Raw genomic sequence first — 16714 nt, forward strand, 5'->3', positions numbered from 1 at the left:
ACGGAATTAAAACATATTGCTATCGGAATTCATTAAAAAAAACATTATTCTATAACAAAAAGTTGATTCTAAAGTTGTCAGGGGCTTACATGTTACCTATTTCAAATAAATAAATAACAAAAATCCAAAACGTAAGTGGAAAAACCGGGAAATGGAATTGATTTTCAGTGTGCCGCTGTCAACATGTTTGCTTGTCGGCCTAAAAAATTGTTTACCATCGTTTTTGCATTTCAGCCATCGATTCTGTTGCGAAATTCCGTTACGTTATCAATTTAAGAGCATAATGAAATTACCGCTCTAACCAATACATGAAGCATTGGTCGGTAAGTGTAGGTGCTAAAGAAATAAATACAAAACCATAATCATTGAATATCGCATCGTCTTTATCAGATTGTTATTAAGTAGTACGAGAATACTTATTCGTACAAGTAATACGAGTACAGTAACTGTCATCGTCTTATTGTAATGAAAGTTTGATGTACCTACTTATTGTCATGTCATACATTTGACAACGTACCTATCTCTAATAAATTCACAAAAAGAAACAAAATAAAATCAACAAATCAAATTGCTATTATAACCTCTATTACTATGTTAGCTTTGCATGTACCTACACACACGTAAACAATAGGCTCTTACTTGGGAAATTTAATTTAAAATTCGATCGATGTTAACACATAGGACGGGTACCCAGCGGTGTCAAACCAATTATCTGCAGGTACATTCATAATCGAAATATTTTCACAGTATGGAGACACCAATATCCCTCTTCAACCGTTATAATAGAATGAAATTAGAAGGCCGGTCCGTGCCATACCTACTGGATTTTAGCCTTGAATTAAGATTGAGGGCCTTCATTAAGATCTTATGTACTAACCCCTGGGGCTTTGGATATTCTGAATTTAATAAAATATCATTTAATTGTCCAGCTTTTACGTAATTCATTAAGAACCACAGGCTGTTATATTTTTAATTGTTTGGTTCAAAAAGATAATTACAAAGCCAAGTTATTTGAGTTAATTTGTACAAATTGTAAGTCATGAAAAAAGACTGGCTTTGTTTACTTAGTACCTAACTGCGTAGGAGGTTGTGGCCTAAAGGTCTACACTGTGGGCTGTTGTGACATTCAGGTTGTATATTTGAATGCTAATAAGATAAAATTAACATTAAGAGTATGTTAATTTTCAAGAACGAATAATATAAGGTCTAATCATATGGAGGTAACGAATTATCCAACATTTGCAAAACACGACTATTGCAACACAGCAAACAATGAAATAAAACACATTACCCCGCATCAATAATTGTTTCGATTCGTGGTTGAAACGCTGAAACAAACAACTTTTTGATTTAAATACTTTTGCATACTAGGCTTAACGTTTAATGTAGGCTTCGTTGGAATTGAATTAAACTTGACCCCCAAAATGAAAAAATCGCATGATATTTATTATTGTAACATACATTTTGTGGAAAAAAATAAAAACACACTCGGCATTTGATACAAGGTATAACAGCTTTTTTACATTTAACCTTATTCTGAACATGTCGGTAAGGGCGGATCCCACATAGCGTTAACGTTCGATATGCCAACAAATCAATTTATGCTTAGAGGCTTTGGTGTATTTTCTAATGTATTATTGCTTCGCATTTTGTGTAACGTTTATGTAACAATATTTTGCTGTTTACTAACCTATTAACCTACATTTCTTTTACTGCTTAAAGAAAAAATGTACTTGATCGTTATTACATCCAGTGCTTCAAAACATCAGAACTTTAATCCAATCATCCCCATTTTCCGTGTAACATCTATCTTCGTCATAAGTCATAGTTCGTCATAAGGCGTAGTTTTCTATTACATTCTTGCTGTTTTCTTACCTAGTTAAAGACCGGTTAAGAGCCTTTCTATGTAAAATAAATAAAAATAAAAAGATGTTCCAGAAGAACGGGCAGATTGGCAATTTATTCATGGGAAATATCAAAAACCCGGAAATTAAATAAGGACCAATACAATGATAAATTAAATTAAACAAATAAATGGTAAATTTCTCACAGTCAGTAATAAGTCCCGGCCTTGCCCTATAGTAAAAAAAACTTAACTTACAGGTGGTAACTAATAATCCTTTAGGTAGCTCTATTTTTGTACCAGCAAAACTGGTATTTACTTACGTTTGACCTATGCTCGGAAGGCAACTTTTTCTTCCTGATCATAGTGATCAAATACACAAACAATAAAGCCAAAGGTTACACAGAAACTACTTATTTAGAAATCTGTGCCAAAGGTTAGATACACTTTTTCTGCTTTTATTTAGTTACCGATAGCAAATTATTGGCGATGAATAACCTGTGGATTTAACATGTTATGTAGCAAACCTGCCATTTACAAGCTAGGTTCGAGAATTATTGTTACAGCCTAAAAGCTTTGGCCACTTACACTAGCTGGACACTAAAATATGTTTACCTAGAGTGAAGTTGTAGACTCAAACTCACGAAGGACCCATTCTATGTGCGAGATATATGAATAGAAAAATGCATGGTTTTTTATTTTTTCTTCATCCCATTTACATTGGTAATACAAAAACTTGATGATAAATTAATTCGGTACTTTGACAGCGTGCCTGTGGTGCCTAAGGGTTCCATTCTCAGTGGCATAGCTTTGTTGTGATGTTAATGAAATAAATCATACAAAGGAATAAACATGGATTCAAAATTACGTTCAACAATTTGTTGTTCAGCAATCATCAAAAGCAAAAGTTTTTACGGGCTAAATGGGAATTACGCGAATTTTGTTACGAAATGATGAAACATTTCGAAAACAAAGTATTGAACTTTTGGAAATATCTGGAAATGTTTGGTGAAATGCCTGCAAAAACCACTTGCACACAGAAGAACTGTGCAAATGAAAGAGGTTCCATTTGCGCATAGGTTGAAGACTCGTGGGGACCCGGGGCTCATTCAATTGATTGTGTAAATACAATGGCCGCTAAAAGAGGGTTGCGGCGAGAGTCTTCTGCCACAAAAACGTGTGCGATCGGGAGATCCACGTCAGAAACAAAGTTCCTCCGTGATTACAATCAGTCGCATACAGTGCTGGTCTTATTAATAATTTAATCTCATTATTAATACGCACACCCACGTACATACAACAATAGAAAAACTGAGAGAAAAAATCATATAAAAAGGCTTTACTTCTTTGATGATTTTTATCAGTCAACTCCTGCCTTGTTAAGGAACTTCTTTCCAAAGTTTTCTCAATACCTTTCATCTATTGGGTGAATGAACACATCGTATTATAAGTTGGGATTGACTGCGCAAATTAAGCGCATCGTACCTATATTTCGTTCTTCAGTAACGTAGATAATAAAATCAACATTCAATATACATTGAACAGGAGATAACTGAGTAAGGTTTCTGTTTGATATCAAACAGCAATATGCTCGCTTGCTCAAGTCATTATTTCAAACAAAAGATGAATAGCAGCGCGGGCAGAGATAGCCGAAGAACAAATGCCACCATCGGCAGTTTGTATTGCGAAAGCACGGATGAATAAAGAAATACGTTTATTTTTAATTTTTCCAATACGTATCTACTGGTCTAGTCGAGAATAGGTCAACTTACGAATGAAGGGGCAAATGTATTATGCAACACCTGGTACCGGTTTCCCTGAAAGGTTAGATTCACTTTCCAGCGGAGGAGCTTCAAAGTCCGTTAGTAATGTTTAAATTCTATAGGTATGTCATTCCATACGTATTGGTGAGCCTCAAACAATGCAAACATGGTTCGAAAATGCAAAAATATACTTACGAAGGTCTTCTTTTGCTTAATCTATCTATACATATAATAAATCTGTAAAAAAAGTGTGTCTGTACATTGAATATATTAAAAAAGTAATAATTGGGTGGGGCTTAGAAACAGTAATGGAGCACAAATCCAAAAAAAAAATTCTGTCTGTTTGTCTGTATGTCTGTATGTCTGTTTGTTTGTACACGCTAATCTTCGGAACTACTGAACGGATTTCAATGATTCTTTCTTTGTTGTATCGGTATTAAACCTGGTCAACATATAGGCTATAATTTATCTTCGAAACTTGAAGACCTGATGCAGAACTCCAACAGACCAACAAAACTATAAGAGATACAAAATTGGTGCCATGGCAAAAATTGTTTCATGGGATGAGCATTTTCTGCTGAGATAATAAATTTGAAGATCTGGAACACCTGATGTGAAACCCCAAGAGCTCAGCTACTCTGTACCATATAAAGGTATGACGTTTGAGCAAAAGTTGTTCAATCTGATAAGCACTTTCTATTGAATTACAAAAATTGAAGATCTAAAACACCTGATGTGGAACTCCAGGAGCCCAGCTAGACTATAGCATATAAAGGTATGACGTCTTAGCAAAAGTTGTTCAATCTGATAAGCACTCTCTAATGACTTATAAAAATTGAAGATCTAAAACACCTGATGTGGAACTCCAGGAGCCCAGGTAGACAATAGCATATAAAGGTATGACGTTTTAGCAAAATTTGTTCAATTTGATAAGCACATTCTATTGACGTATAAAAATCGAAGATCTGGAACACCTGATGTGGAACTTGAAGAGCCCTACTACACTTGAAATGTATATAAATGAATGTTACAAAATAGGTATGGTGAATCAAAAAATTAAGTCGTAGTCAGAGCGGCTGAAGGGCGAGGATACCTCGGCGGACTTAAAACGCAGATCACGCGCTCCCTGTGGGTCCAGCATCACCGGCCCAGTCGCCACTTACCAGGACGCACCTGCCCTCCGAGAAGGGCTACTAACCATGCTCTAGCGACTCCACTCTGGACGGCAAACCCCCGTCATGGTTCACTCCGGCCGGTCGGAGGTGGGAGACAGTATACTCTCCCTGGAGCACTCGGTATATATAACCCCGCGGGGTCGCTACTCCCCGTCATCAGCCTCAGATGTCCTGCGGTGCTTATATCTCACTATTATTGTCAAGAGCCTTTGTCCCAATTATGTTGGGGTCGACTTCCAGTCACGATGCAACTGAGTACCAGTGTTATACAAGGAGCGACTGCCTATCTGACCTCCACAACCCGGTTACCCGCTCAATCCAACACCACTTGGTAAGTCTTACTGGCTTCTGACTACCCATAACGACTGCCAAGAATGTTTAATGACAGCCGGAACCTACAGTTTAACATCCCCTCCAAATAACGGTCATTGGTATCCAAAATATACATAGAAAGTACATACGAACTTAGAAAAGTAGCATTGGCAGGTACTTGCCAGACCTGGAATCAAAGTCACACGCTCATACTTGAGAGATTGGTTCTCTACCCACTAAACCACCACGACTTCCACTAAGTCACCACGAATTAGTCATCTTAGTTATATTTAATTTTTTTTTACGTAATAATACGTGCAATATTTTTGTTACACACAACTTAAATGCGGACTAATTAGAATCACTACTTTTATCCCTATGGTCACGCCTATTACGCTTCAGTTCTCAGCGTTTTGTTTAGTCTGCTGTGCTTTTGCCGTTGAAGTAGAAAAATTAAATATATGGAACGTTTCTAATGGTTATGCAATATGCGTATTCCGTTGTTTTCAAGTCAACGGGCCCTTAAAATTCAATATCAGACGATTCAGATCTTTGATTTTGCTGACCCCGTGGTCGTTGGCATAAGGGACTGGATCCGCGTACGAAGTCGCGGGCAGAAGCTAGTATTAAATAAGAAGGCAAGCAAGGGGCATTGATGAATTACTTTCTTAATGAAGCATAATATCATCGTAAAACGAATTCCGTCCAGCGTTGCGGAGGTCATAAAACAAGTTAACGATCGAAGTATGATGTGTATTGCTACGTCAACAGGTATGTTTAGAAATGTCTTGTATGTTTAATATTACACTAAACAGTAGCTTTATACAACACTGGTACCTGATTGTTTGAATAGCAAAAAATACCCTTTTCCTAAACTATGTCCAAACTGTTTGTGGTTCAAAGATATGCAAAACGTTACGTAGTTTCTTTGCGACCCTTCGTAATCAGCATAATATGTCTCGAGTTTCAACATGCTCATTTTACTTATATTAAAAAGAAATGCTAGCTCCGTGTCGGAACTACTTATCTTCTCGTTGAATATCGATTCATCGTTTATCATATTTCGATATAACCTTATCTTCGACGCGACGATGGTGTAGCCTTATTTTTCTTTTATTGGCCGGCAGACTATTGCAGTAAAATATTTTCCGTAGGAACAGATGTAGGCTGTCTTTTAAAAATCGATTTAGATCGATCTAGATTTAGATTAAGGTCGATTTAGAGGTATATCAAGGCCTGAAGCTGTAAATTTTTAAGCCAGCCATTAGGACTAAGGACGATATATTTTTACTACGCCCCGGTACAAAACTTGTTTAGGTAAACCTTCTATAACGTATGCTACATAACCGTTCAATGTTATTTTTGTCGTTTGTGCCATACACGAATTTTATGTTCCTTTATGGATAAGTAATAATAAATTACTTCCCACAAATGCCTTGTAACGTTGAATTTAAGAAATAATGTTTATCGCTGGATACGCAGTAACGATTTGGATATATTATTTAATAGTATGTTTTTCTGAGAATATACATTCTTCATTTTCTAAGACGCTAACACGTGTTCTGATAGGCGCTGACGCAATGTTTTGAGCACCTTCAGCGTGTTAGTCGGAAATGCTTGCCGTATACAAACAGCCCACACGATCATTAAAATTCTGGCGTGCGGACATCCCGTTTTCTGTATTAAAATATTCAACCAGCTGACGTTTGAGTTTTAATACAAACGAAGTCCCGATTAAACGGCGAGACCGCTATACATCCTTTTGTTGAAAGTTTATGTTCACGTATTTTAATTATTTTTGCTCAAAGAACGGAAGGCTATTATCTAAAGTTCATTCCAGACTGCTTGTAAATTGGCAGTCATCTTTAGTCGTAAAATTAATAAAGAATCCACAACAAGTTGAAAATATAGTAAGTAGTAGCTCTATTACAACTTTTTGCTATAAATAGAATCAAAAAGTCATTAAGATTGTCTCAACGATAAAAATATCTTCATAAGAAAAGTGCTGTTCAAAGTATTTGAAAAATCGCAGATACATTTGTGGTTTTTGTGCGGTCGGTCGGTTTCCTGCATTTTATCTAGACATTTCTGAAGCCACGTACGAAGTAGCTTGTTTTGCTCACCTCACTTTAATGTTTTAAGTAATCCATAAAATATCAAAACTCTAAACTGCTTTTAGGAATTTAAGATTGAGGCAATTTTGGATGTACTTAACATTTATTTTTCATCAGAATCATGACGAAGCATCTTAATACCAAACTACGTACTCGAAATCGCTTAGATCTTCAATATTTTCAGTGACCTATGAAAAAGTACATTTTATCAGATTTTGATAGCTTCTCAAAGCTGAAATGTAAAACACAAAAGATATTAAGATTTATGTAACTTGTCTCGATACTGCTGCCCAGTGTAACATCAGCATATTTAGCTACTTTTCATAAAATGGGATGTTGAGTGCAGCGCTGTATTGGGACTTGTGCTTGGTAAGCTCTTTGTCCAGCTGTCTAGCATCCAATATCTGTCGCAAATTGCGTCCGTCGATTGTCACCCTGCCAGTGACGTCAGCAATGGAAAAAAGAATGACAGAACATGAAATGAACGTAACGAGAAATTGAGACATTTTGTGCTTCGATGATGTCCTGTTAAATGTACATGTGAAAGCTATAGAATTTCTCATTAAGGTCAGCATGACCGATATATTCTGGGTCACTTGAGTAAAGTTAGCCGAAGTGTATTAAATTAAGGCAAAGACACCTGTGCGCATAAACTTGTCAAGTTAGGCGGTACTTCATTGAACATATTCTAAACAAAACTTTGAGCAACTCAGTACCAATATTATCGATCAATTCCATGAAAACTTGTAGGTATTCGTGCTATAAATTAATGGCCATGACATCGCGTATTTTTTAAAACCTTCGTACTTTCGACTGGCATTTTTAATTTGAAGTGGCACCCAAACACGGTTTATCGCGCGCTTGAACATTTGCACGGTACTGTGAAGGCTCTCTCGCACAGCTGCAGTATTAACGGTTTATAAAATCGTATGCGTCATTAATATTCCTAGTGTATTATGTGTACTAAAACAAAGACATATAACACACAGCTGTGATATTAAATCACAAGTGTCTTACTGTAAAACATTGATACCAATAACAGATAATTCATTACAACATTCCATTGTTTATTCGCAGCTGTTTCGGAGAGCCCTAGAATACTTAATATAGCTTACTTACCGTCATGACGCACAGTGGTGTGACGTAGAGAAGGCCGAAGTTCACCATGTCGAAGAGCTCGGAGTTGTACTTTCTTCTGTGGGAGATGCATATCGTTTCCATGTGGCCGTCGCCGAGGTCATTCGTTATGGTTTCCACCCATATGAACTTCGGCGCACTGTAGGCTGCACTCGTGATCCACACGCCCAGTATCACCAACTGTACATAAAACGTAAGGTAAAATACCTGACACAAAAATATAGGTCAGTACTAGGTACAATAATAATGGTAAGTTATTACACTTTTGACCTACACTCGTGGAGCTAATAAAAACTCTTCTTGAAGTAGGTACGATAAGCACTTACATACAAATTCAGATAAGCCAATAAACTAACGCAAACGAAACTATGCCACTACCAAAACTATTACACAAAAACTTGTGTTAAGCCTACAAGTTACTAAGAAGTCTAACAACAATAACAATAATCTTCAACTACCTACATATTATTTGTGTTTAAGTAGGCAGGAAAATTGGGCCGTTACAAGGAAAACTGTATCTAATATTAACTAATTTCAATTTTATATTAGGAACGGGAAATTAAGCTGGCTTATAATTTAGTTATTAAACAAAATAATTTAATCTAGAGCTACCGGACTGAAATCTACATATTTTCAGACCGCTTTCAGGCTTGGAGCGAGACTAGTATATTACGCAAAACTTATTAAGTACAACATTCATACTACAGTGATGCCACTGTGAAGTCCAGATTGTACTCGCACTAGTTGCTTCATGCTGCACTGGTCACAAAAATGCTAGCATTTGCCATTTAGCTACAATACTCGAATTTAAATTCTTTCAAGCTCTGATATCTAGTCAACTCGACTGTTTGCTAGAACAGTTACATAACAGTATTTAAATAACTTGCTTATCTCCCCTTTAAAAGTTTTATGTCAATTGCCTTCTAAATAAACGGAGTCTTTAAATATAAGTAAATAAAGCTCAGCAATAAATTCTATTTTGAACCCACTTGTTTTAACAGTCTCCTGAAAACACACTAAAAGAAGAGTAAGTATTTGCCCTACAACAATTTTTTTTTATCACCAATATAAACTAATAATATCTAATTGTTAGTAAATATTTTATTAAAAGCACTACGTGCGGCGAACTGAGACACAAAGTAAACGATATTTGTCGACCTGAATGTTATACGAAATTTATTTGGTTTTCTGCGAAAAACATTCCTCCCATCTGAGGGAATAAGGGAAGTCAATTCAAATAAAATAGTTCCCTCGTGTCTCCTTCGCCGTCCGTGTGTGACACGCGGAATCTTACCCTAAGTCGCGTGGAAGTGAGGATTTGCTTGCAAGTGATGGGGTGTATAATAGCGAAGTATCTCTCCGTACAAATCACTACGAGTATGAATATCGACGCCGTGTAGCTTAGTGAGTGCACAAACTGGTACATCTTGCACAAGAAGTCCCCGAACACCCAGCTGAAAATAGAAACAAATGTTCAGATATTGCAACGTAAGATATATCGAGCTTAGTCTAACATCAATAACGGCAAATTGTACAGTACATATTGACCGTTCGTTTTCTAGCAATAAATGTCTGTGTCTTTCTGTCCTCTTTTGGTCATAATATGTCTAGGTCTGATATATTATTTCTTCTAATAAATTAAATACATCATAGGCCAAATACTGTGTACTAATTCCGGCCTCCCGTCATGTTCGCACCCTAGGGACCTACCGTATCTGTAGCTGTCAATGGAAGTAACTATATGTGTATACCTACCTAAATATATTTAGCTACTACAAGAAGCAACGGCGGATACCACGATTAGACTGTCAAAGGTCCAAATGAATGTACAACCGGCTTAACGTGGTTTCAGTGTTACAAAGTGGTCTCGGTGTGGACGGCGAGTTATATTAGGCCAATAGGCCTCCCAGTGGACTACTGTACGTACAAAAGCCAACTTAAGCTCTATAGTACCGGCCTTATAAAATTGTCAGAACAAATTAAATAAAAAATAATTACGTATTTAGCAAAATTTTAAGGCTTTAGAGCCCTGGTTTTCACCCTTTTTGTGCTTTTACTCACTTGGTTAAATTATTATTGAGTCGCGAATACTAAAAGCTTTTTCAAATTGATTTAGTCAAGTGTCAAATCGGTATGATTGATTATTGCTAATGTTACTCAGCCTTAAATATGAACAAATGTTTTTTGGTCATAATGGTTTAACAATCTCGACCTACTGACGTCAAACAGGTACATTAATCAACCCTTAACTGGGAAATGCCGAAGCGTGAAACGAATTCGGTATTAATTTGCATTATTTATTTATTACAAAGAAATCATTAATTCTGAAGCTCCCTACAATCAAGGATTCAAAGGATTTTTGGGAGTAAAATTGTATAATTATTCTTTGTTAATATTGATAATCATTTATGTTCTAATTCTTTTTAAACCGACGTTATACCTGGGAGAAGACATAACGCCAGGGATTACTTAAAATGTGGGCCCAATAACAATTTAACCTTGTAATGATTGGCTGCAAAATTCGTTTTTTTATCATATTTTCATAAATTAACTAATTTGGTACTCATTCAACTATTAGGTACTTGTATCAAAGATCTAGTGTTAGTGAACGGTTCTGCTGAACAAAGAATTCTAGATTCAAATCGAGAAAAGTGTTATTGGTTTTTCCATTTGGAATTCTCAATATCTACCGGGGGTCTGGATTCGTGACAAGTCGAACACAATTTTATCGCTACGTACTGAGTGTATTTCAATGCCATATTTTGAGAAAATAGAGCTGTTTTTTTGTTACATTTAATGAATAAAAGCTGCGTCAGCACGTACAAACAACAGTAATTAATCATCATACACCTCCCCACTTGGCTACGATTGCTGGTCACGTTTTCTCACGATTCATAATCCTTTAATATTTCGGGATCTGGATGAAGGCCGGGCCAATCTCTCAACAAGAATAGTGACTGTGTGATTTGTAGTGGAAAATACACGGAGTTCCACTCAGCAGAACTAGTTTGCAACAATGAATAGTGGAGGGAAATACGGGTGCCGACGGGATCGAATAATTCGCGAAGCGGACCGCAATCCGAATTATTTTTAGGATTATTCTGATAAACCGAGATATAATTAATAAGGCATTTCGCCTATTTTCCCTAAAACGTTCAGCGTATATAATATAGGACAAAGCAATTTACTAGGTAGGTTTGTAGGTCCCAGCAATGAGGGCAAACTTATTTCTATTAATCGGGTTCGAATTCTGCCTCGAGGCTTCTTCACAGGAACTCCGATGACTGACCCTTATTATAGTCTGTAATGTTTGACTTACTACAAGTACAACTAGGATGCCAGGTACAATTGAATGACGTATTACATATTATTGTATCCTGTACCCCTTTGACACGTGTAGGAGCCATAGGTGCCAAGGATAGTAGGTAACTCAATATTATTTATTCTGACAACCCTGACTCCCTCTTTGACAGCGGCTTCCGTATCTCAGGCGCAAATGCCAAAGATTCTTATTTCCTGTACACTTCATCGTCAATTTAGCCGAAATATAGAAAAACTCCAAGTGTCCCTAATACATATGTATATTCCAGGAATTCGTAGACGTGAAAGATTTGTAGAAACTTATTAATTTTAGCAACATATTGTGTGGTAAATAGGATTATTTTTTCGGGAAGGATTTTGAAAATTCCTGCCATAGACTGAGCTCAATTCCATCTCTTAAATTCTATGAGTATTATTTGTGGATCATATCAGTATTATTGTAAAGACAAAAAATAAGTGCCTAACTTATACCTATGATAAATTACTTGGTCTGAATTAATCCTGCTGAGTACGTTTATTCAGTTCAATAAAAATGATTAACTAATTGAAAACAAATTCTTAGTAATCTATTCTTTGAGCCAGATTAATGAAGTACATTACGAAGATTTCTCGAGAACATGTTATAAGTCTCTTAAACTAGAAAGAAGTATTAATTAATTATTTCAGCGAATTTGCTAAATTGTGCTCGCCTTACACACAATATGATTGCAGAGTGTGAATAATCCAAAAAGTCAACGTTATTACAAAAAGTAAACAAATTGTTAATTTGGGATTAATTAACCGGACTCGCGTTCGACATTAGACCTTGTTTACTCAGGGGGATGAACATGATAGGCAAATATTAAATGTGATTGTGAAGCAACACGCTCGGAGCAACGGCAACGTTGACATTTGATCGCTGACAATTAGATCAAAGCGGGGAATGAGTTCCCCTAGGGTGCGAATCTACCTTAAGCTTAGTATCTAGTGAACAATAAGGAATAATAATTTGGGTCAGATATAAAGTTCTGCGTCCCGTTATTTTAGGTAGAGACAATTTTCTTGTTGTCATCATTTTTTTTATAACTGATGAGAGGTCATTCCTCTTTGGTATATTCCATACTTATCTTCTCGAGTTTCTTTCAACATCATTATTTTTACATTGAACCAATTGGTACCCCCCGTTACGCACTAATTCATTCAACATGTTGTTTTAAATACGTGGAATGTTTCCATTAGATGTTTACCTGATGTTTCGATTCACTCACCTCGGTATAAGATATATAGTCAAATTTTGGAAGACACAAAACACGCCAACACATAAATCTGCCACGGCGAGATTCGCCAAAAAGAAGTTTGTTATGGAGCGCAGACGCCGCGATAAAGTAACCACGAGGATAACGAGCAGGTTCCCTGAAACAAACAAAATACATCACATTCGATTTTAAGCCAGTATTTGTTTTAAAGAGGAACTTCTCAGAAATTCCCAGCAATAGTCTGAATTTGTTTCCTCAATCTATTAACTTTCTGGGCGAGCCATTTTTACCCACACTAATTCAGTAAAGAAGTAACAACAAATAAATCAAAGGTTATCTAACAATGCCAAAGCTTCTCGGAATCAACAGGGTAAATAATAAAACGTCTCGCTCAATATGTTATAGGTACAATAAAGGACGTTTATTGAAGTCGGCACTAATTCAACGATAAGAGTAACTCTCTCGTCACCCCTGGCAACAGGTCCCGCGACTTTTGATTATGTTGTAACTAAGTACGACAAACTTTACCCTAACCAATGTAGATTTGATTTGGCATTATTGAATCACACAATCGGCGAGGTCAACTTGGTAATTTTGACAGGTAATTTGTTCGGGGATGTGCGTTGTTTGTTGATGTTGAATGAGATGAGAAACTCGCGATTATCGTTAACTTTGTTTATTTACGAAAATCGTTACAAAAATGTTAGTTGAATGCACGCCCGTGTACGATGACGACCGAAAATGCACTAAAAGCTAAAAATTGTGGGCCGAGGCTCACGTGTTTGCGTAAAGGTGTTCGGTTACTCCGAACATATTCCCGACCAGCAAAGATGAGGGAGGCTGGGGTGTGCATCCATTACAAAAAAAGTATAAAGTATAAACAAAAATACAAAAAATATTATTATACAATGTTAAACAAAAATAGAAAAATATTATTCCGAATCGTTATTAAAAACTAATTTACGGAACACGGGTCTGGGTTTGCTAAACTCTTTCATCTCGTGTTCTTCTTGAGCTTGCGATTGGTGTTTGTTGATCCTAGAAGTCCTGGGCATTGGTTGAGCTTCGTTGATCGTCTCTTCCGGGGTTGTATTCCAGCTTCTACATAATTTTCGATATAGGAAAACAGCGCATAAGATAACCACTATCCCCAATACGATGTAGATAACCGCATAGTGATGTATGTCGTGGTTAGACATTGAAGTGATACTTTCATATTTCTGTTCTTCTTTCAACTGTTTTAACTTCAAGTCTATCTCTAAGCAAGTTGTTGTGCACTGTTTCTGTTTCATTTGATTGGTTGTCCAAATTGTCCTCGTATCCTTGATCAATAGTCAGATTGATTATGTGGTTAATCGGTGCCAGGACTGCTGTTTGAGTATCATATTTGACCTTAAATTGACTCTCATAGTGTTTGTGTCCATGTATTGTAAAGAGTTTGTTGTCATTACGCAATCGCTATCAAGAGTAATGACATTAGCGCGCATAAGTATGTGCGGCGTAATCCGATCTCCGCATATGATTCGCACTTGACACTGCTCGCAACATACATATAAATATGTGTTTATTTTTGTTAATGAAATGAACTGGCTTTTGCACGCGTCACTGCTTGTTTTGCATACATTATTTCTCTCCAGTATGCAAAGATCTTCATCTGACTTCATCTTGTATATCGGTGTGTTTGAGTCACACATGTATGTTGAGCTTCCTCTGGTTATACATTTCTGTAATATTTCTGTAGTTATAGGTGAATAATTGTCTTTCTGTAAGTTAATGGCAACGTAATCTGAAACTGGAGTGATTGCGAGAGTCATGTTTTTTCTGTACAACTTCGGTACTGCAATGAGGTGATAGAGATCATAAGTTTCTCTGTTGATTAATGGTATTTTTATCTCGAATATAAAATACTTGTCTGTAACTCTGGCTCTTATCTTCATAAGTTCGTATATTTGTTTCAAATCTGTGTGAATGTTTTCAATCGGTAGAGTAACGTCGCCTGTTAATAAGCCAGAAATAACATTCAATTGATGTTGTAGTTGTTTTGGTGTTAATAAATGCAGATTTACTCTTCCCTGGTAAACATCAGAAATAGTGTCCAACATCATGTTTTGAATGTTTTTCAGATTTTGAAGCATACTGTTCGCTGCAATTGCTGTTAGAATAAACTCTTGCTGTTTTGTTATTTCGTTTACTTCCGCTTGGATAGTGTTCAAAGCTTTATCAAGGCTGTTCAGGTGTTTGTTTATGACTTTATGTTGCATGGCAACCATTTTCTCCATCCTTTTAATTAAGTTGTATTCAGATTCTACTACCGATGTTTGATTACTCCACAAATTCTTCAAATGTGCTTCGTTTCGTTTTATAAGTTCAATGTCTTGGGCGTACTGTTCTGCGAAGCGTTCATCTAATACGCCGAACAGTCCATTGGCGAGATATCCAATGCCGTTGATAAGCCCGCGACGCCGTCTGGAGTGCTCTATGAAATGTTGTGTCAGCAACAGCTGGTTATAATACTGCAACTCCGTGTACTCGTGACTTTGTTGTGGTACAATCATGTTACATTTGTTGGTATTGTTCATGCGATTGCAGGATTGTTCCAGATAGCTTGAATATTTTTTGAAGGCAGTTATTCCTTCCCAGTACGGTGACATATCGTAGTAGGCTACCAACGTCCACTGGTGTCGTATGAGTTGCATTTTGGCAATGGGATCAAAGTAGATTGCTTGATTTTCGTTCAGTTGGGTGATGTTACTTGTTCCGTAGGCATTTGAAATAAGAGTCATAAAGAATGTTAGTGCCATCACAACGGAGTACAATGTAGCGGAAATGCAGTGCCTCTTGTTTCCTTTCTTTCCTGTTTGTTTAGTTTGTTTGTTATCAGTTTTCGTTTCAGGTTCATCTTGCGCGGGTCGAATAGGTAATAAACACAATTTGACTATTGGCCGCTTGATGATCCCATGTTGAGTTTTCAGTGAAACAACACGTACATATCCGTCGCGCCCAGGGTGCAGTTCGACTACTCGAGCCATCGCCCACTTCCCGGCTGGTAAGTTTTCATCTTGAATAATGACCAAATTCCCTACTTGAATGTTATCCTGAGGTTTTAACCATTTGTTTCGTGCGTTAAGTTGTGACAAATATTCCGACTTCCACCTCTTCCATATTTGTTGAAATAGTTGATTAGTCAAATACCATCTTGTTCTTCCATCTTCAGGTGTTTCTATGATTGTTACTCCTGCCCTGCCTGTGAGAAAGTGGGCTGGTGACAGGTAATCAAGATCATCAATGTTTTCTGTTAGGGCGCACAAGGGTCTTGAATTTAAACAGGCTTCAATTTGTGTTAGTATTGTGTAGTATTCTTCAAATGTTAATTTTTGTGACCCAATCACTCTTCTCAGGTGGTGTTTTAAGCTGCGAACCGCGCGTTCCCATAAACCTCCGGCACTGGGCCACGACGGGGCATTAAAATGCCATTCAATGTTCATATCAGCAAGTATACCCATGAAGTTGTTATCAAATGTTTGTTGCACTTGTTCGTGTTCTTGTTGTAAAATACGATCAGCGCCCACAAAGTTGGTTCCACAGTCGCTATACATATAGCGTGGGGCTCCGCGTCGGGCCGTCATTCTTCTTAGGGCCGCCAAAAAAGCTGTACTTGTTAGATCTGTTACAAGTTCCAGGTGTATGGCCTTTGTGACCATACAAATAAAAAGTGCAATGTAACCTTTCATCGACCTTGCGTTCCTTGTTTTGTTGCTCTTGATTTCAACGAAACCGGTGTAGTCCACTCCGGTGTGGTAAAGGGCGGGCTGGC

At 37.0% G+C, this 16714-nt stretch overlaps 1 protein-coding gene across 3 annotated transcripts in view; it reads right to left on the bottom strand.

Annotated features, from left to right (window-relative positions):
* LOC110380368 (trissin receptor) overlaps window positions 1-16714 on the bottom strand; it is an 86546-nt gene that overhangs the window by 15149 nt on the left and 54683 nt on the right. For all 3 annotated transcript variants that reach the window (XM_021340326.3, XM_049852357.2, XM_049852356.2), the window contains exons 3-5: window positions 12913-13057; window positions 9639-9798; window positions 8327-8524 (exon numbers count right to left, since the gene is read on the bottom strand). In XM_021340326.3, the coding sequence (XP_021196001.1) occupies window positions 8327-8524; window positions 9639-9798; window positions 12913-13057 (503 nt within the window). The remainder of the gene's footprint in view (window positions 1-8326; window positions 8525-9638; window positions 9799-12912; window positions 13058-16714) is intronic.

This window comes from Helicoverpa armigera, chromosome 6 (assembly GCF_030705265.1).
Source record: "Helicoverpa armigera isolate CAAS_96S chromosome 6, ASM3070526v1, whole genome shotgun sequence".
In the NCBI taxonomy this organism is placed as follows: domain Eukaryota; kingdom Metazoa; phylum Arthropoda; class Insecta; order Lepidoptera; family Noctuidae; genus Helicoverpa; species Helicoverpa armigera.